This window comes from Labrus bergylta, chromosome 10 (genome assembly GCF_963930695.1).
Source record: "Labrus bergylta chromosome 10, fLabBer1.1, whole genome shotgun sequence".
Taxonomy (NCBI): domain Eukaryota; kingdom Metazoa; phylum Chordata; class Actinopteri; order Labriformes; family Labridae; genus Labrus; species Labrus bergylta.
Window position 1 is genome coordinate 27,380,734 of NC_089204.1, and position 19,348 is coordinate 27,400,081.

At 38.3% G+C, this 19,348-nt stretch overlaps 2 protein-coding genes across 4 annotated transcripts in view; one reads left to right on the forward strand and one right to left on the reverse strand.

The window, feature by feature from the left end:
* The window catches only part of wdr27 (WD repeat domain 27), a 53,244-nt gene extending 45,454 nt beyond the window's left edge, over nucleotides 1-7,790 (reverse strand). Inside the window, exons 1-12 of the mRNA XM_020632813.3 lie at nucleotides 7,554-7,790; nucleotides 6,531-6,672; nucleotides 6,134-6,258; nucleotides 5,809-5,922; nucleotides 5,341-5,392; nucleotides 5,090-5,160; nucleotides 4,894-5,008; nucleotides 4,708-4,810; nucleotides 3,034-3,125; nucleotides 2,134-2,198; nucleotides 1,589-1,701; nucleotides 671-744 (exon numbers count right to left, since the gene is read on the reverse strand). Coding sequence (XP_020488469.2) covers nucleotides 671-744; nucleotides 1,589-1,701; nucleotides 2,134-2,198; nucleotides 3,034-3,125; nucleotides 4,708-4,810; nucleotides 4,894-5,008; nucleotides 5,090-5,160; nucleotides 5,341-5,392; nucleotides 5,809-5,922; nucleotides 6,134-6,258; nucleotides 6,531-6,672; nucleotides 7,554-7,688 — 1,201 coding nt within the window. The 5' untranslated portion in view covers nucleotides 7,689-7,790. The remainder of the gene's footprint in view (nucleotides 1-670; nucleotides 745-1,588; nucleotides 1,702-2,133; nucleotides 2,199-3,033; nucleotides 3,126-4,707; nucleotides 4,811-4,893; nucleotides 5,009-5,089; nucleotides 5,161-5,340; nucleotides 5,393-5,808; nucleotides 5,923-6,133; nucleotides 6,259-6,530; nucleotides 6,673-7,553) is intronic.
* Nucleotides 7,791-10,835: 3,045 nt separating this feature from the next.
* The window catches only part of psme4a (proteasome activator subunit 4a), a 35,517-nt gene continuing 27,004 nt past the window's right edge, over nucleotides 10,836-19,348 (forward strand). Inside the window, exons 1-5 of one of the 3 annotated variants that reach the window (XM_065959861.1) lie at nucleotides 10,836-11,518; nucleotides 14,501-14,641; nucleotides 14,941-15,057; nucleotides 15,285-15,317; nucleotides 19,221-19,265. In XM_065959861.1, the coding sequence (XP_065815933.1) occupies nucleotides 11,322-11,518; nucleotides 14,501-14,641; nucleotides 14,941-15,057; nucleotides 15,285-15,317; nucleotides 19,221-19,265 (533 nt within the window). In that variant the 5' untranslated portion in view covers nucleotides 10,836-11,321. Of the gene's footprint in view, nucleotides 11,519-14,500; nucleotides 14,642-14,940; nucleotides 15,058-15,284; nucleotides 15,318-16,460; nucleotides 16,518-19,220; nucleotides 19,266-19,348 lie in introns of all 3 variants that reach the window. The other 2 variants (XM_020632779.3, XM_065959862.1) reach the window with 2 other exon arrangements.

The window sequence follows — 19,348 nt, forward strand, 5'->3', positions numbered from 1 at the left end:
ACTCCCCTGAAGAATCCCCTACTTAGTCTGGCACTGGCAGCTCTCCTCACTCCAGCTGTGTGGAGTCTGCCTCATAGTGGCTTTCTCTGTATAAAGCTCTCCATAAGGATAACATGTAAACCACAGTATGCTGTACTGTAGGTCTCGAGCAGAATAGTTTCAATCTGCCAGATCCTAATGATATGCCAAAGTACCGCAAAAAAGGCTCATTTTACAAAGAAATCCACGACTGCAAGAAGACACCGCACAACCAAACGGGCCAAAAAGTGAGAAAACTGTCTGTCCAAACTTTTTGTTCTTGCTGCATGATATGAAGTACCTATGTGTCAAATGAAAGCTGAAGGGAATTTAATTAATGCCACATCAGCACTCCTCACAATAAAAAAAAGAAAATCTTCCCTCTCCTCTATATTTACTGATAATGAGGAGGCTCTCAGTAGCTCCTTATTATAGCCAAACATAATGAATTTAAACCTACGATAACCACATTATGAATAAATCCTCTGTGTCCAAGCAAAACAGACAATGATCACGTCATGGAGCAAACTTAAAAATGGGTCATTTTTGAAGCCAAAGTCATCAACAGGCAGAAGCTCCCTTTTTTATTTTATTCGCAGGAGCATTATTGAAAGGTTTGTGAGTTTTTCAGAATAACAGGGATGATGCTGACCTTTCTTTTTTGGATTCATGGCCTCCCTCTTCTTTAACTCGGCATTCAGAGGAGACTCTGGCAGTGGAGGAGAACTGCAAACACAGGAGGGGTGAGATGGGGGGAAAAGAGTTACTGGAAATGAAGGAGCTCAGCATTTTTCCACAGTTGTGGATTATTAGTCCCTCTTATTCTCAGTACCATGATGCCATTGACTCATGAAATTCCAGATGGCAGGAATACGGTAGTTATAATGGGCCAGGTTAATATGGAAAGGTCAGAATTAGAATGAGCAACAGACAGGACCAACTAAATAAAAAAAGACCCCACTCACTTATCCTGTATGATAAAGCAACAAGTATACAACTTTTGGGCATCTCATTTCCACAAACGTAATCATGCTTCAGCTCATAAATAACAAATGTTCTAGTAAAAACACACATAACATTAATGAAATTATCATCATTATTTATTGGTGCTGCTGGACTTTGCTAAACTGATAATTCTAAGAAGGTACCAGTAATACCTGAATGACTTTTATGACTTCTCCAGAGGACAATTTCAACTTTTTGGCATTTTTTGAGCAAAGTTATTGTGAAAGTAGTAAGCAGAATTTCTGGACCAGGGTGTTAATCGAGTCCTGACGATTTTATTCAAACTCATGTGGACTGAAAAGCTCAACTCATAAAAAAGTTCCACAGTGTAGTCATTCACTTAGCAAAGATGTTCCAGACTATAACTTTATATCGACATTAGCAACAGAAAGCAGCTCTTTCTAATGCCAGTGTCTTTAGACAGTTTCCTGAGTGTACTATTGTTACTGAAAAGTCACACTGAATGTCATTACAATATACTTTTACAGAGCACGTTCCTCGCTTGGTTACGTCCCTCATATCTGGTGAAGCGACACAAGATATTTGCCATAGACTCCATGTTTACCTTGAAAACACTGAAAAGCCATTCCCACATGGCGGGGTCCCCTGGTGGTCACACAGAATTAACTCCAACAGGACTACACTTGGAGTAAACAAAGAGCTCACTAACAAAAACATCTGTAAAAAAAAAGAAAACGGTATGAACCCATGACTGTTTTGAAGAAATTATATATATTTACGTATACGTACATGCTAAATATCACTGGGTTGATTATTTACCAAGCCTGGGCCACTGGGTTAATATACCCAAAGCCCTACATTTGTATTTGATTAAGTAAACCCTGTTTATTGATCCACGCTAGATAAATCTTTAACCCAGGAAAAAAGTCAAGCATAATGGAGACGAGCAACCTAACAGGTTATTTCAGTAGTTTGGCAGAATCTTTAGCAAGGTGTCTTACTGGTACTCAGTGATTACTCAAACAGATATCTGATTAGTGATCCTTTCTAAGTATCCTTAGTTCATACTGAATGACATGAGCCTAGTTAAAAGGACATTTCAAAGCTGTTGGTTATTATGAATTATCAACATTTCATTAAATTACTCACAGAGTTATCCGACTCTCGAGAGATTGTCCATGATCCAGCCATTGTGATGCTCAAGTTGGTAAAATCTAGAAGAATGAACAAGACTTGTGGATTTGCCTAAGTTTTAGTATACACAGAAAAATTGAAATTAAAAGATTTAACATAATACTGTTTTGTGTACATTCACATGTACGGGTGACAGAGTGGCATGCAATTTTCATCAAAGCTAAGCTACCCAGAATGGTTCCTCCCATAACTCAACAAACTGCAGTTTATACAGTTGACAACTAGAATCTTCTAAACTCCTGGAATTGGAAAAAAAATGTATGTGTTTAAAGTTGGTCATTCAACCCAACTATGAGGTTACCTGTGGGGTACCACAAGGATCAGTCTTAGGACCATTTCTTTTTTATTTGTGCTGTCACTGGGCTGTGTCATCTGGAGACATCTCTTTTAATAGCTATGCCGATTACACCAAGTTTTAATTTGCTGTTCACCTGATGACATCACGCTGATTAACCAAAACTTTCTTTAAAGGTATATTGGCAACTTTCAATCCAGATCCTCAGCGCACCGCTTTCCCTCCTCCCCCACCTCTCTCTTTGTGTAATGACCGAGTGCAGCTATTTGATGGACTGAACTACCTCCAGGTATGCAGCCCAAAGATGACTCGGTTCTTATCTCTATGAAGTATTTCAGACCGACAAAGTCGAACAAAGTATCTCCTTCTCCTGAAAGACACATTCTTAGCCTAGGTGCAAGTAAATGGGATATGCATTCAAAGTGGCTTATTCCCTTAAGATTTCAATCACAGTGGGTGTTTTTTGTACTGAAGTGATGGGTTTATTCTTGTGCAAAAATGGTTAAGCATATCACTGCCCTACAGGAGCAGTCACAGAGGACATATCAAGTTTGGCCTACCTTTGAAGTATATTGCTGTTAGGAGTTCTGAGGAAGCAAGATCCACCACATACAGGCCATCAGTGCTTCCAATACATATCCGACTGTTGTCTCTGCAGGGCCCAAAAATAATGGATGGAAAAGCAGAGTTACAGGATTTCCCTCAAAGGCAGTTTTTCTTTTGCCAGATCATTTGTGGAATGATATTTTAACCACATAATAGGAAAAACATACAGTTGTGATGGAGTGTCAAGGAATGTTCCCCACAGGACTCTATATTTTTTTTCAAGTCTCCTTTGACTTCATGCAGTCTAAGCTAAATAAACCCAGCATGATGGAAACTCTAGTGAAGAAAGAAGAGACATTTGAGCCCTTTCAGGATGCTTTTAACCCACTGAACTATAGGCTACGGTTGTGATGTAGTTGGGCAAGCTTTAAAACTTAGTGCATCATAACTTTCATATTGGGATGTTCTGAAGGTATTCTTATGATGAGATTATATTGCTGTCAATCTTTTGGAGTTTATCTCTACTTACCTTGATTACTAATTTGAAGCATCAGACCTATTTTTGATTATCGAGAATATACGCAAGCTATCATGCTATCACAGCCGTTTCAGCGGGTCATGGAAAAAGTAACCCTTCCAGCTGCGCGTTATCCCTTTTCACATCTAAGCAATATTGTTTTACTTGTGGAAGCCCATCAAATGGAAGTCAGTAAAGCAGCTTTGCTCAAATATCCGAGAGTAAGGATGTTAATACTGCTCTGAGATCATATGCTTTGCTCGGGTAAATAAGGAATCAACGTCCATTTCATTCCAGTGGTCCACAAAACACAGAGAGTTAGGCCTGTGGTTTTTAAGTGCCTGCTTCCTGTCATAACATCAAATGTTTTAACAGCCTGAAAACGTTTATGCTACGAGCCTGCAAAGTTTCCTGTGATGTGTGAAGTTTCCTGTGACTGCGAGGACACATGCATCAATTAGCCCATAAAGATGAAGTGTTTTTTCCAAGCTTTTGTGACATTATGACATCCATAGTGTCCTCAACAGAAATGAACAGCACATTGTTCTTTTTTAATACCAACTGAATATGACCTGCTGTTGTAAGATTTTCCTGGATGACATGCAGTTTCACTTTCTTGAAGTTAGAGCAAAATTGAGCTCTTGAGAGGCCACCATTTTTAAAGTATCGTGTCTTGCTTTTATATTAGGATTCCTTGTCACAAATGAAGTTAAACAGTCCCTCCTCATGGTCACATCACCTAAAACATGTTTAATTCTCTTTAGCACTTTGGAATGAGACTGCTCTCTGTGCTGAAACACTCTCTCTTGTGAAACTTGTGATGTCCTGTGACTTTTCTGTTCCTGGACGACAACCAAGGTTGAAATCAATCTTATATATATCATATTTGTAAAGCGCCAATTCATGAGAAATGTTTTCTCAAGACACAACAAGAGCAGGTAAAAGACCTTACTCTTTGTTTAATCCACATTTGCTGAGCATTGCAATATTACAGTTTTTTGGGTTTTTTTAGCATTGCAACTTGTTAAAGAGTAATGTAACACCTTCTGCAATTGCAAGTCACCGTTAAGTTAAAATCAACTAATGTCCCAGTTCAACGCTGCACTAATTTTCCCCTTCTCTAACAAAGGTTTTACTGTGTTAATAAATATGATGATGAAGGTCCACTTACTTTGAATGCTCATTGCTGTCGTCAGTAAATAAGCTATATAAAGCCATTTTGAGGACAGGTTTTGAAGTCTCCATATTTTCTTCAGACGATTGTTCTGTGACCCCTGCAAGAAATGATCAAAAAAGGAGTTTAATCCATAAAGCAATTCAAACTTTTATTTTTTATTTGATTGATCAGGAACATCACCTTCTTCATGGCTCACAGTCCCGTGGTGGATTTGATATCTTTTTTCCATCTTTTCAATGTCCATTTTGGTCACCAGGTGACACTTGTGGTCATCAGGGAGAGAGAAGCACCACAGCTAAACCAGATAGAGGTGTGTTACACTTCACAGCATGTCAAGTTTAAGTGTTATTAAGTTTTCAGGGCCTTCAACACTAACCTGTCCATCAGTTGAGCCTGTGATAAAGTGCCTGTTCTCCTCCAAGAAGAACACGCTCAGCAGTGGAGAGGCTGAAGAAAAGAAGGATTTGCCTTAGATTATAATATTACTTTATTTCTTAGCAAGGCCCAGGCTCCTCTACATATCGGTAAGGAACTTCACAAAACAGGCCTTTTAAAACGTGGTACTAATACCATCAATTAATGTTATTTAGCATTACATAATTAAGTCGCTCTAAAGTGATCCCATACCTGAAAGAACCGAAGACTGGTAGCAAACAGCTTCAGTTTTTAAATCCCACACCTGAGAAGTGACAACAAAAAACAATTTGTGTTTTAATCAAGGTGTGTGTGTGTGTGTGTGCGTGCGTGTGTGTGTGTGTGTGTGTGTGTGTGTGTGTGTGTGTGTGTGTGTGTGTGTGTGTGTGTGTGTGTGTGTGTGTGTGTGTGTGTGTGTGTGTACTATATGTACTCTTTTGTGTATACATTAGAATACTTTTATAGCATTTTTCTGAGTACTAAGAGACGCTAAATGAAGAATAATAAAACAAATAAAACAGTGAAAACAATACAACAAAGAAATCATCTCAGGGAAGAAGGATGAGAACAGAGTTTGTGAGTGGTTGGAGGCGATGTTGAAGAGGTGAGCGATAGCTAGTCCGGCATGAGGTTTGCTGAGAGTGCGCGTGGGAGTAACCATTTTTACTCAAAAGTTGGTACCTTAAAAGTGCGATCCTCTGACGTGGTGACCAGAACGTCTTTATTCCAGGGACAGAATTCTGCTGAAGTAACGGGTGCAAGATGGCGTTTCAAAGAAGAGATCACTTCATGTTTCTGATGTGGAAAATAAATTAAAACTTTGATAACATGAATAGATTTCTTTGATTGCAACCGAACCACCACAAAGGACAAACATTACACTTCGTTCACGAGATATTCCATGGTACAAATCCACCCAGAAAATCTTAGTTAACATTTGATATGAACAACAGAAACATCACATATTAAGCCAGAAAGTATTCCGCCATTGTGCATCAGCTCCTACCTTAGAGCTGAGAATATATACTGTTGATCCTGAACATGCAGCCACTCGTTCATCAGAGAGACAGAACGAAAGGTTGACAACTTCCCCCAGCAAAGACCCGATAACTATTCCAGCTGCAACTTTCCCTGAAGAAAGAAAAAAGTTTCTATCTAGAGCATGAGAAGTCAATGACCAGAGGAGAAATGAGTGAGCAATCTGACCACAAGATGGCAGGCTGGTAAAGATTTTCACTCAGGAAAAAGAACATAGCCACAGTTCAACATGTAAAATGTGTGTAAAGGTGTCCCCTACAGTTGAGTTTGGTGAATTAAAAATCACAAAATTGAACTTGTGAAACTCTGACCAGCAGAGCTGCTTCATTTTCTATTTCAATACACACACACAACTTTCTCCTCACCCTCCTGTGTTCTCCTCTGGCACCTTTCAATATCCCAGACGATGACATAATCAGCAGACGCAGAGCAGAGGAGAACAGGTCTGCTTCCTTTTCCAAAAGTCATGGCACATATCTCCCCATGGTGGCCGGTAAGCAGCAGGGGCTGAAGACGAACATTAAGAGTCAAATAAAACAACTTAAAACACTGTTAATGTGCGCACCCCGTGTAAAGAGGCTGTACAGTATGTAGTCCTCAAAGCGGGTGGCCCGGGTTCAAATCTGACCTGCTGCTCTATCATGTCATTCCCACTCTGTCACTCTGGTTTGATTTTCTGTGTTTTGCATTTCGCAATGGACAGTAAATCGATGAAAAGATGCAATCTCAGCTTTTTTTTTTCAAATATTGTGCAGCCCTGACAGACAGACAGACAGACAGACAGACAGACAGACAGACAGACAAATAGACAGACAGACAGACAGACAGACAGACAGACAAATAGACAGCTAGATATATAGACAGACAGACAGACAGACAGACAGACAGACAAATAGACAGATAGATAGACAGACAGACAGACACACAGACAAATAGATAGATAGATAGACAGACAGACAGACAGACAGACAGACAAATAGACAGACAGACAGACAAATAGACAGATAGACAGACAAATAGACAGATAGATAGACAGACAGACAGACAGACAGACAAATAGACAGATAGATAGACAGACAGACAGACAGACAGACAGACAGACAGATAGATAGATAGATAAATATATTCTATAAAAGTGAAGAGATATACTGTATGTGGCCAGTTTAGTTTACCTTTATCAGAATTATAATAATTGTGTTTTATAAGTCATAAAACTACAGAACAATGAGTCTAAATGAACAACAGGTGATAACACGTTTAGACCCTAAACATTAATTACTAAGACTTTACATCCTTATGGTAATTGTTGAAATCCTCACAGAAATAAACATTAGAAGGTTGTTTTGTTAACCAATCAACAACAACAACAACAACAACAACATACGTACCTTCTTCTCTGTGTCAACATGACGGTAAACCAGCATGTCCTTGCCGTGCACCGGAACACCACAATAACCGTGACAGCACGCGAGCTGCCGGTGTGACAGGAGTCTGTCGCAGGTCAAACTGAGTTTCTCCAGCATCGTGTTTGCTCCTGTCAGGACGAATTAAGCGCTAAATAATCCCCTGGCTGGAGAGTCAGTATCACATGGGAGGACTTCTGCTAGTTTTCTGAAGTTTGGCTATTTCGGGCTAACGTTAGCACACCGGAGAGCCTCTTCGACGCTGAAGTTTCAGTTGTACAATCGTTGCTATGGAAACCGACACGACGCTAGATTCTGTTTCAAAGATCGTCTATAATAAAGTGACGTTTTACTAAGGAACTCAAGAATCCACGTTGTCGATTATAATTGTCAAGTGTTTAATGACATTCCAGTTTTGGCAGGATCTTTACTGTGGGTAAAACACTGGAACTGATAACCCATCCTCTGAACCTTTTTAGATTATGATTCATGTGGATGATCTTCCAAGAAAGGTGTCTTAACATGGTCAACTTAATTATCTAATGTGTGAATATCACATAACACATGAATGCAAGTGGAATAACAACAAACTATGCATTACCTATTTTAAGATTTATTTTTTTACAATACTTAGGGCTATCTTTTTTAAAAGTGATGTCTGAAAATAGTTCCTAAAGGACTAAATGTCCTTGTCCTTAAAATTTACATTTCCTTGTAGTTCACTTTTTTCACCCCACCCATTTACATGTATATATGCTGTATCTGAAGTATTTTTACATGTACTATATACTTCTGTGTTTTGTATGCAAACTTTTGAATTCCCTATACATTTTGTTCAATAAAGTAAAGTATGTATTTGCTTCTTCTAGATAGATCATTTCACACAATCTAGGGTTGATCAGTGAATATGTTATTCAAAAAAATCCCTGAACACTTTACTTTTCTTTAAGTATCTGAACGTGAATAATCAAAAATAGAAATAACCCTTGTGGATTAAAGAAGGTCCTCTAAATACGTCCAGAGTGGGACCTCTCCTTTTATATCCAAAGATTTATTGTTTTCTTCTTCATGTGCCTCTGAGTTTTACCACCAGATGGCAGTGACTGCTTATCTCGTACTGGACAAGGTTGTTTAACCCACAACGTTAATACATAATACTGACTTAGGAAATGATATCATCCATTTGACGATTCAACAGTGATGACAAATTAATTAAAAAAAATCTGAATTTATAGGAAATATTTTAGCTGCTTATTCTCCACTCCAAATTGACTGACTGAATTAATGAATCAAAAATGTCTCTGAACAGGACGGTTGTATTACTGTATTGTCCTTTTTGTATGTTTTTGTGTGTGTGATGATTTTGCTGTAGTAAAGCTGTGTTAGAAAATAGCCAGGGACAAGTACCTCAAGTAAAATATCTTTAATACCAAAATTAGATAATTGTATTTGGTTGTGGAAAGTTATGGAAAGAGGATAACTCTTTTGTAGTCAAAACATGTGTTTCAGAATTTGCCCTTACTACAATAACAGTATGTTTGGCAGATTTGATTATAGCTGTAAAGATTATCATGCTTTTTTCCTCATTGATCTATGTTTACCTGTTGTTAAGTTCCACATGCAAAAATGTAGCCTAAATCCACAAACTGAAAACCCCCTAATTCTCTGTTTTGATGAATTTTGTATACTGTAAAACTAATAGGCCAGGTTTTTATTTCTGTAACTTAAGTCTCCAATTACTCTGCTTTTATTTGGGACAACAATAATGCATGGGACAACTAGCAGGTAAGAGAGAGTAATTCCTATCAGATGAGGCCCCTTAGGGAGGTTTTCTACTGTCATTGCAAAATGTGCACATTTTGAGGCACTGCTGTGATTTAAGGTTTGACAGTCCTTGGGGGCCCACTACTGGCCTGGGGCCCCAAGCAGTTGCCTGCCTTACCTATTTACAAGCAGTGCCTCTGGACAGTGGACATACCATAATAACAAGATAGTTATTGTGCTCAGAAGATTTATTTTTTTTACTTTACTTTACTTGTACATTACCTTTACTGAGGTAGAGAAGAATATAGAATAGAATAGAATTACTTTATTGATCCCAAACTGGGAAATTGTGGCGTTACAGCAGCAGGTTATCCAAACACACAATATGAGTAAAAAACACAATATTAGCAAATCTAAACACAATATAATATTAAATACAAAGTAAATAAGCACACACAAAAAATCAACACTAAGAATGGGAATATATACAACCAGGATTTAATTTAGCATTAGTCTTAAATATGAAAGATTAAATCACCCTCTGCACACCCTACTGGACAAACAGCGGAGCAGCTTCTCCAACAGACTGATACAGCTCCGCTGTCACAAGGACAGACACAAGAAATCTTTCTTACCAAAGGCCATAACGCTGTACAACAGCTCACCTCATGTGAGCAGAGAACTGTCATCATGATAATATCTGTCTATCCTTACTGTAATCTGTTCTGCACATGTTACATTTACAAATTATCCCTGCACTCATGTTCACTTCATTTGTCTGTCTACTCGCCGTTATATTGTATAGTTTCTGCTTATAATATGTCTGCACTCATGCACTTTAACTTATGTCAATACTGTCCATTTACAACTCTGTATTTGCACATTTACATTTAATCTTCTATATTTAATTTACAACCATTTACGACTCTGTTTTTGCACATTTACAATTTAATCTTCCATATTTAATCTTTCATATTTAATTTACAACCATTTATGACTCTGTTTTTGCACATTTACATTTAATCTTCCATATTTAAGACTAGTAATGCTTAGTTAAATCCTGGTTGTATATATTCACATTCTTAGTTTTGATATTTTTAGTACTTATTTACTTTGTATTTAATATTATATTGTTTTTAAATTTGCTAACATTGTGTTTTTTACTCATATTGTGTGTTTGGATAACCTGCTGCTGTAACGCCACAATTTCCCAGTTTGGGATCAATAAAGTAATTCTATTTTATTCTAAATGTGTAAAAACAGAGTTGTAAATGGACAGTATGCAATCAGTGATACATAAATTAAAGAAAATACTTCAGAGGACACGAAGTCTTAATTGGATTTGGAGTCATCCTGCTTCAGTGTCAGGATTAGCATTCAAAAAAAAAAAGCATGAATGGAGAAGAAGTGGGGGATTCTGGGTAATGAAGTTCTCTCGGCGTCTAGCGGAAGTGACGCGGGTGTTGTGAAGCTCGTAGGTCGTCGTCTCCTCTCTGCCGTTAGTTGGATGAATCAGTCGACGTTGACAGTCCTCGGGATATGACTGTGTGCTTTTGTAGTAGGGAGCTAACTTTAGCTAGACCGTTAGCCGGTTGTCAGGTTGTTTAGGATTCCGTGTTCTCCGTTAGCCTTCCTGTTTGTAAACGAGGACACTGATATAATGTTGTTTTTTATCGGTTTAGGGGGGAACTTAAGTTGAGCCAAATGGCTAACGCTAGCTAGCGTGTCATCAACTTGTGAATCAGATAACTTAGTCACCGTGTGGGCCATAACACCCTCTTCTTCTTCTTCTTCTTCTTCTTCTTCTTCTTCAGAAAGGTGAGCTAGCTAAACGTAACACAGTCAGGTAGCATAGCAACGAACGTGCACAGAGTGAGCTAGCCGGGTAGCTTAGCATCGAGCTGACTTTACACAGAAGTTGATCAATAATAATAATAATAATACTAAAGCTAGCATTGTGAAGCTAGCTGTTTGGGGGATTCTGTCATAATGAGAACGGTTCAGTCCGACACGCTGGGATTTGTTCCTCAGAAAGACATCGTGTACAACAAACTGCTGCCCTATGCGGACAGACTAGACGACGAGTCAAACGATATCTTGAGTAAAATCAAAGGGAACTTGTGTCGGGCTGTGCAGCTCAGAGAGATATGGCCCGGTGTGCTCTTCTGGACGAGGAAACTTTCCACGTAAGTAAACACGAATCTTTCTTTTCCTAAAGTCTCCCTGCATGTGTTGATCTCTTCAGAATGCTTTCAATGTTAACCTCAGAGAAAGTGCCACAGTAATAGCAAATTAATAATAATAATAATAATAATAATAATAATAATAATAACTTTATTTATAAAGCACCTTTTAAAAACACAGGTTTACAAAGTGCTGTGACAAACAGCAAAAACAAGAACAAACTCAACCAAACACAGAAGAACATAAACAACAACAAGAACATAACAAATACTAAATACTAAAAATAATTAAATACAATTAAACAGAAAAGAACCCAAAGTGCACGATACCCAACAGACATATAGAACCAGACCATCACAAGAACCATCATAAGAACCCAGGAAACACAAGAACCAACACAAGAACCCAGAAAACACAAGAACCATCATAAGAACCCAGGAAACACAAGAACCATCACAAGAACCCAGGAAACACAAGAACGCAGGCAACACAAGAACCATCACAAGAACCCAGGCAACACAAGAACCCAGGAAAAACAATAACCATCACAAGAACCCAGGCAACATAAGAACCATCACAAGAACCCAGGAAACACAAGAACCCAGGCAAAACAAGAACCATCACAAGAACCCAGGAAACACAAGAACCATCATAAGAACCCAGGAAACACAAGAACCATCATAAGAACCCAGGAAACACAAGAACCATCATAAGAACCCAGGAAACACAAGAACCCAACAACACGAGCTGAGACCAAGAGGAGCAAAGATTTAAAAAGATGTAAGAAACTAAAAGAGCTAAAAGCAAATAAAAAGATAAACAGCAATAAGAAGGTAAGAGTAGTAAAAGAAATAGAAACAAGTTATTAAATGATCAAAAAACCCAAAACTATAATATTAATAAATATGAAATATAAATAGACTAAGTAAGATAAGAAATTACCAAGTTAAAACATAAGAGGAGTTAAGATATGAGCATAAATAAAAGAACAGTAATAAGATAAAAATAGTAAAACCAGTAAGAAAAGACATTAAGAAGACGACATCACATTAAAGTATGTTTTAAGAAGGGATTGGGGTGGTTTAATTTGTAACAAATGTTTCATGTCATGTACGTCTTTGTAACCTGCTACTGGATGCTTTGAATTTCCCTTGGGATCAATAAAGTATCTATCTATCTATCTATCTATCTATCTATCTATCTATCTATCTGTCTGTCTGTCTGTCTGTCTGTCTATCTGTCTATCTGTCTATCTATCTATCTATCTGTCTGTCTATCTACTCTTGCACACAGTTTTTGTTTCGTCTGTTATCTTCTCACTTCTTTCATTTTCTGTTTTGGGGAAGCCAAAATGCTTCCACACCTCGATTTAAAACACCGTGGTGTGTTCCCAATTTCAAAATCTTGCTCTACAGCTGCTGATATTAACAATATCAATGCGATTAATTTGTCAGAGTACTGATGAGAATCTTGACACCTATGAATCGATTTTTATCAGGATTTTAGCATTAATCTTTACATCCTTAGTATATACAGTTGCATGCATATTAAGTAGTCTTATGGCTGGGCGACATGCGTCAAAATCACATCTTTATATTTTTAGCTGAATGGCAATACACCATGTATATCTCAATATTTTTATCATTTGAAGAATATAACAAAAAGTCAGCTTTAAAGACTTGATTTTGAACCAGGCATAGGCAAGATCAATAAAACATCATTGATTGAATAAAATAATCACAATAGGTTTCAACGTGTAAAGGTGACATGGATGTAGCAATCTTGAGACAAACAGGTGATTCTGGAGTCCTTAAAAATGTTTGTTGGTCCCCTTCAGGCCTCAGCTTATTGCTGTAGGGTGACATTTAGCATATAATGTTTGCTAGGCTAACAGCTTGTCCCTGTTGCAACTGAACACTGTGGTGAATGAATTGCGTCTTTCACTGTAGCTTATCTCTGACGGTGCCGAGAGCCTGTATTGCCCAATAGCCTTATGTGTTTTGAGGAGTGATTAAATGTTGGCTAACCATTTATGCCTAGAGACTACAAACCACCCTGTTGTACATGATTAGGGACAGTATGGGTTTCATAATGGGAACAGTAAACTGTTAGATACATAACCTGACCCTGGCAGTGCAGCACAACAGTAGGTCACTTTCATAACTGTTCTGGTGCTGGTTTTCTTTTCCTTTTTCTCTGTGAAGCAGCGAGTCAGATGATTGCTCATAAGATATAACAGAACAGTTATCTCGGAATTCGATTTTATGGACTTGTATTCGGTTTCATGTTAACTAGCTTCAGGGTGTATTTCTTTTTGAACTCTGCTTTTGTAGAGAGGGTCATATAAGCAGTGTTGAACTTGTTTATCTATTGGAGGTTTAGTGTCAAACAGACAAGACATGCCATACCTTTTTCATTAGGAAGTGCAGGTCAAGAAATGTACCAACTGAGAAAAAGGAGAGTATGCATACTTTTTCATTTATCCTGTGACCAATAAAACACATTGCATTTTACCCTCTTTCTGCACTTACTAATCAGTTATTTAGTAATGAATCCCCATCCAGCAGCAATGAAAATATTGTCAACATAAACGGTGGATTACTCTGGGTGCTGTTTCATTTTGTTGTCCTTCGTTGCTGGGCTGTCTTTAATCCGTTTCAGTCCCCATTGCTGGCGCGTCGCTCTGTCCAAGAGTGAGTCACTGCCGGCTCAGAGAGATGGAAAGTTTACTGTGGGGTTGACCCAGATTCGGTTCACTGGTAGTTTGGCATTTTAATAGTTATGAAATATTTTTTGATGGTCAATTTTAATAAGTCTTCACTAACTAAATGAACCTGTGTACACATATACAACTTTATATGAGATCTCACTTTGTTGTAACATAAACACTGGGTTTGTGTTTTACACATTGTCAGCCTCACTGCCCGCTTATTGTGCATGTTGAACTTGTAGCACTTTCCCTGACGTCTGCTCTTCTTATGTAGGTACATGAGACTGTATGGACGAAAGTTCAGCAAAGAAGACCATGTGCTCTTCATCAAGTTGCTCTACGAGCTAGTGACCATCCCTCGACTGGAGATCAGCATGATGCAGGGCCTCGCTCGCCTTCTTATCAACCTCCTCAAGTAAGACTGGACCCCTTCTGTTTTGTTCCAACACGCTCTTGAATGTCACAGTAAACAATCCTTTTGAGTGTTTTTGTTTACCCTGAGGGTAACCCTAAGTAACATGATATAAAAGCTGCAAACTCACTTTCGATAATCCGTTGTGCAACCTGATGTTTTTTTTTCCTTAAAGCCATTACGATGAGCTAGAATCTCTGTGCTTATTCCCGCCCACCTGTATGTCTGACTCTTATGCATCTTTATGAATCATTCATAGAAAAGTGATTCACATCTATCTGTATTTCTGATTCATCTCACAGGAAAAGGGAACTACTGTCGAGGGAGGACCTTGAGCTGGACTGGAGACCGCTGTACGAGCTGCACGACCGGATTCTTTTCTCCAAGACTGAGCATCTGGGCCTCAACTGGTTTCCAAAGTATGCTTCTGAACTTCTTCTATCCCTGTTATTAACATTTTTTTACCATTATTACTTATTCCTATACCAGAGAGGAGATCGATGCACAATATTTTAACTGTACACACTTGATGGTTGGCTTTTAGTAGCCTGTATTGTTAATGTAATTGTTTTAGATTTTATACCTGAAGTACATCGAGCTCCAGCAGAATGTGCTGTTGTGTTCACATTTATGTTTCTTTTCTCAGTAAAACTGAAATCTGTGACAATATAATTGTGAAGTGAGTAAGATGTATTTATTATTTGTACTAAGCATAAACATGGAGGATAATCATCTTGGGCTTTCTTTATTAACCAAAAAGTTGCTGGTCATTTTAAAACTGTGATTCCATTTTTACTCGGAGCACAGTTTTACTTTTCTTTTCTTTTTTTTTACGTTGTTTACCCACCGCTAATGCAATAAAACACCTAACGGAATATTTCAAGATTCTATCCACTGTGGACAAAAACAACGTTGTTCACAAAGTTAATTTTGTGGTTTGACGACTTAACTTTAATTCAATGTAAAAACAGAATATTTATTCCATCCCAAATTATGATATTATGATATTTTCCCATCATAAAGTGAAGTAGATCTTCGAGTTAGTTTTGAAATAACTCTTGTAGGATTGTCACAATAACAGATTTTTTTTCAACCTTTGATGCGATTTGTCAATATCGATACCCCGGCAACAAAAATAGAAGTCCTGGGCACCCAGTGGTTGGTCATTTCATGTTTATAATGACCAAAAATTACCAGCAAACACCTGCACACTGTGTGAATTTCACAAATACGTTGGCAACATTTTGGTACCCAAAGGTTTTCAACATATTCGTGCAATTAAGACAGTGCGCTCTTTCTTTGGTTGATAATAAGACTGAAGAGCTGAAGCTCTTTTTAGCGTTGGTACTTTTTGATGCAGTTGGTCGTTTAAATAAAAAAGGAGATTGTAAAGTTGGTATCAAAAAGCATCAAACATCTCTTGGGTCATGGGTTTTACTGGTTCTAATAAAAACTAATTGTGGTTTTTGTATCGCCTGTTGGAGGAAAAAAGGGATCTCTTTGTTTCATCATTTCCTCTTACTGACGTCTACTATCTCCTTTAAACCCTTTTAAAAAAAAATGTCCCATCGAGGTCCTTAGCAAGCAGTGCGAGGTGCTCTTTTATGGTGCCATGGGAACATTGTGTGTTTATCACGTCACAGCTGATGAAAACAAGCTGCTGCAGCCGATTGCCAGCTCACCTCTTTCCAAACCATACTAATGTCCACCAAACCCGTGATAAATTGTATAAGTTGATGCACAGTGTGTTCTCATTTAGAGGGATTGGCACTTTTTGTGTGCTGAATGTGTTCTTTATGCCTTTGTCTCCTTTCACATTCAGTTCTCCACGGCCTCGTTCATCCGCTAAACACATAATGCTAAAATTGGTTCAGAGGTGGTAAGGACAATACTTCTCTTTGTGTTTTATTTTGAATTCATCTTTTGAGGCACCTTTTTTTTTTTTTACATTGCATGTGAAGACAAAAAAAAAAAACACCCCATATGAAGCTTGTGACAGAGGACAAATCAAGACTTAATCAATGTTAACATTTCACCCATATCGGAGACTGTCGCACTGCAGCTAAAAAGGTTTTTCTTTTAACCATTAGGCGTTGACAATGGACTGTTGTTTCTTCAATATTTTTCCAAGTATTTTTCATAATCTGTCATTTTATGCTTCTCAGTTTTTCGTCTGTAGTGGATTATGTGGCAGGGATACAGTGACATCATGAGAAGGAGCGTATACAGATGTAATGCAGTTAGAGACGTTAATGTTACCCAACATAACACGTTTTACCTCATAAGCTATGAAGTGGCAAAATACATTATTAATTTCTCAGCAATTATCTACAACCACACTTCCTAAAAAGTTGGGATGTTGTGTAAAATGTAAAAAAAAAAAACAACACACAAAATGTGATGTTTTGCAATACAGTATCACCTCCTATTTAATTTAAAATGACACCAAGAGGGCGTAGGATACCCAAGCGGTTATGTCATGGCCCCCCATGTACAGAGGCTGTAGTCCTCTTCAGCAGCCGGGTGTTCGAGTCCAACCTTGGCCCTTTGCTACATGTCGTCCCCCACTCTCTTACAACATTTCCTGTCTCTCAGCATTAAGCTGTCTTCTCCAAAAAAGTGAAAATGGCCTAAAAAAAAAAACACATTAAGAAAATCGATCAAGTGTTGAAACTGAGACATTTCATTGTTTTTGGAAAGTTGTATGCTCATTTTAAAGTTGATGCCAGCAACATGTTTCAAACAAGTTGGGTCAGGGTCATGTGTACCACTCTGCTGCATCACTTTCTTTTTTAAGTGTTTTAGGAACTGAGGAGACCGTAAACTAAAGGAAAGATTTATTTTATTTTTGAAAGTGTAATGTTTTCCCATTCTTGCTTAATGTGGGATTTCAGCTGTTGAAAAGTTCAGCATCTTCTTCTATGACTCATAATGCGCCAAACATTTTCAGTAGGGAACAAGTCCAGGCTGCAGGAAGGCCAGTTTGTCCTCCTGGATTTTTTTTTTACTATGGCACCATGCTGCTGTTATAGGTTCAGGATGTGGTTTGGCCTTGTCTTGATGCAAGGCCATCCCTAAAAATAAGTTGTCTATTTGGCTTAATATGTTGCTCCAAAACCTGTATATATGGTTCAGCACTAATGGAGTTTTCACAAATGTCCAGGTTACCACTGCCCTGTGCACTAATGCCCCCCCATACCATCATGGATGCTGGATTCTGAACTGTGCACCAATGACACGCCGGATGGTCCTTCTCCTCTTAAGCTTGGAGAACGGGTCGGGCAGCACAGTCTTTCACAGAGTGGTGATCCCCTCTCCATCTTTACTTCAGAAAGACTTTCTTTATACCCAAACATGTCACTGACCTGTCCCCGTTAACCTCACTAACTGTGAGATGTTCCTTCAGATGTTTTTTTTTTTTTTTTTTTTAAACATTTCACTACTTTTTCAGTATTTCAGTGCTACTGACCAATTTTCTTTAAACGTGTTGCTGGCATCAAACTTTAAAGTGGGCTTAACATTTTCCAAAAAAAAAGAATATTCTCCGTTTCAACATTGGATGAGTTGCATTTGTGCTATTGATAATCAATTATGGGATGTTAGTGTTTTGCTAATCATCACTGCCATTCATTCAGCATTTTTAGGGCTAACAGAGAAGCTCTTGCTCTTGTCACGTTTTCTCCCCTTCTGGTATGTGTTGGGGCAAACGTGCAGGGTTTGAACTCAGATCCAAAGGTCATGTAGTCCAGTCCAGGGTTCCTTCTTCTCCATGAGTGCCCGAACACTTTGAAATAAGACACTCAGCTTGAGTAGTTCTTGTTGTTCTTGGACTTGGACTCGCAGAGCATGAGTTTGACCCGGGTCTGTGGTTTGTGTGTTGTTTGATCATAGCGCTAACCATTTGGAGAGACCCTTTCTATTTAGGTAGCAGCAGCTTGGATTGCAGTGTTGCCACAAATTCACCTATTGTTAGAGTGATATGTGGAGTATGTTAGTGCCAAATGGACTTGGGTGATGTGGGCATAAATAAACAGTTGTTGAGCGGGATTGGCAGGGCTTTTCCAACCAGGCATGGCTTGAGCTTGCATGTGAGCAGACCGGTGGGATTGTGGGTGGGAAGCTCAAAAGCTGAGGTTATATTGGTCCGGGGCTTTCAACACTGTTATGTGACCTGCGTTTGCGGTCTATATGTGAAGATAATCATGTCAGGAGTTTGTGATGTGTGAGACGTTTTATTATTAGTCCTTAATCCAGGAGCAGCTCTCAACAGCCAGGTAGAGCAGTGATGAAAACAAAGCAATGACATGAATGAACACATATCTACATCCACCACAATTCAGCCAGGAGAGTCAACCACTATCTGCAATCACTGTCTATATATATAAGCCTGATGCTGCCGTTTTATAACTATTTCCTGGTCAGGTTTTTTTTCCATAAGGTGTGTAAAAAAAGTTTCTGTGTGCATGCAATCAAAGTCAAGTTGCATTGGTGTGGAGATTGTTTAACCCTAACATTTGTGTGTCAGTTTTTTAGTCGTTTGTTTCAGGCCATGACATTCCTCTTTTTATTTGATTTATTGCAGCTCCGTGGAGAGTGTGCTGAAAACCCTCGTGAAAAGCTGCAGACCGTAAGTACATTTCAATCTCATTAATGCTGCTATTAATAGAGGTACAATAGACTGAGATTCAATTGATTGTATTAAAAGCAATT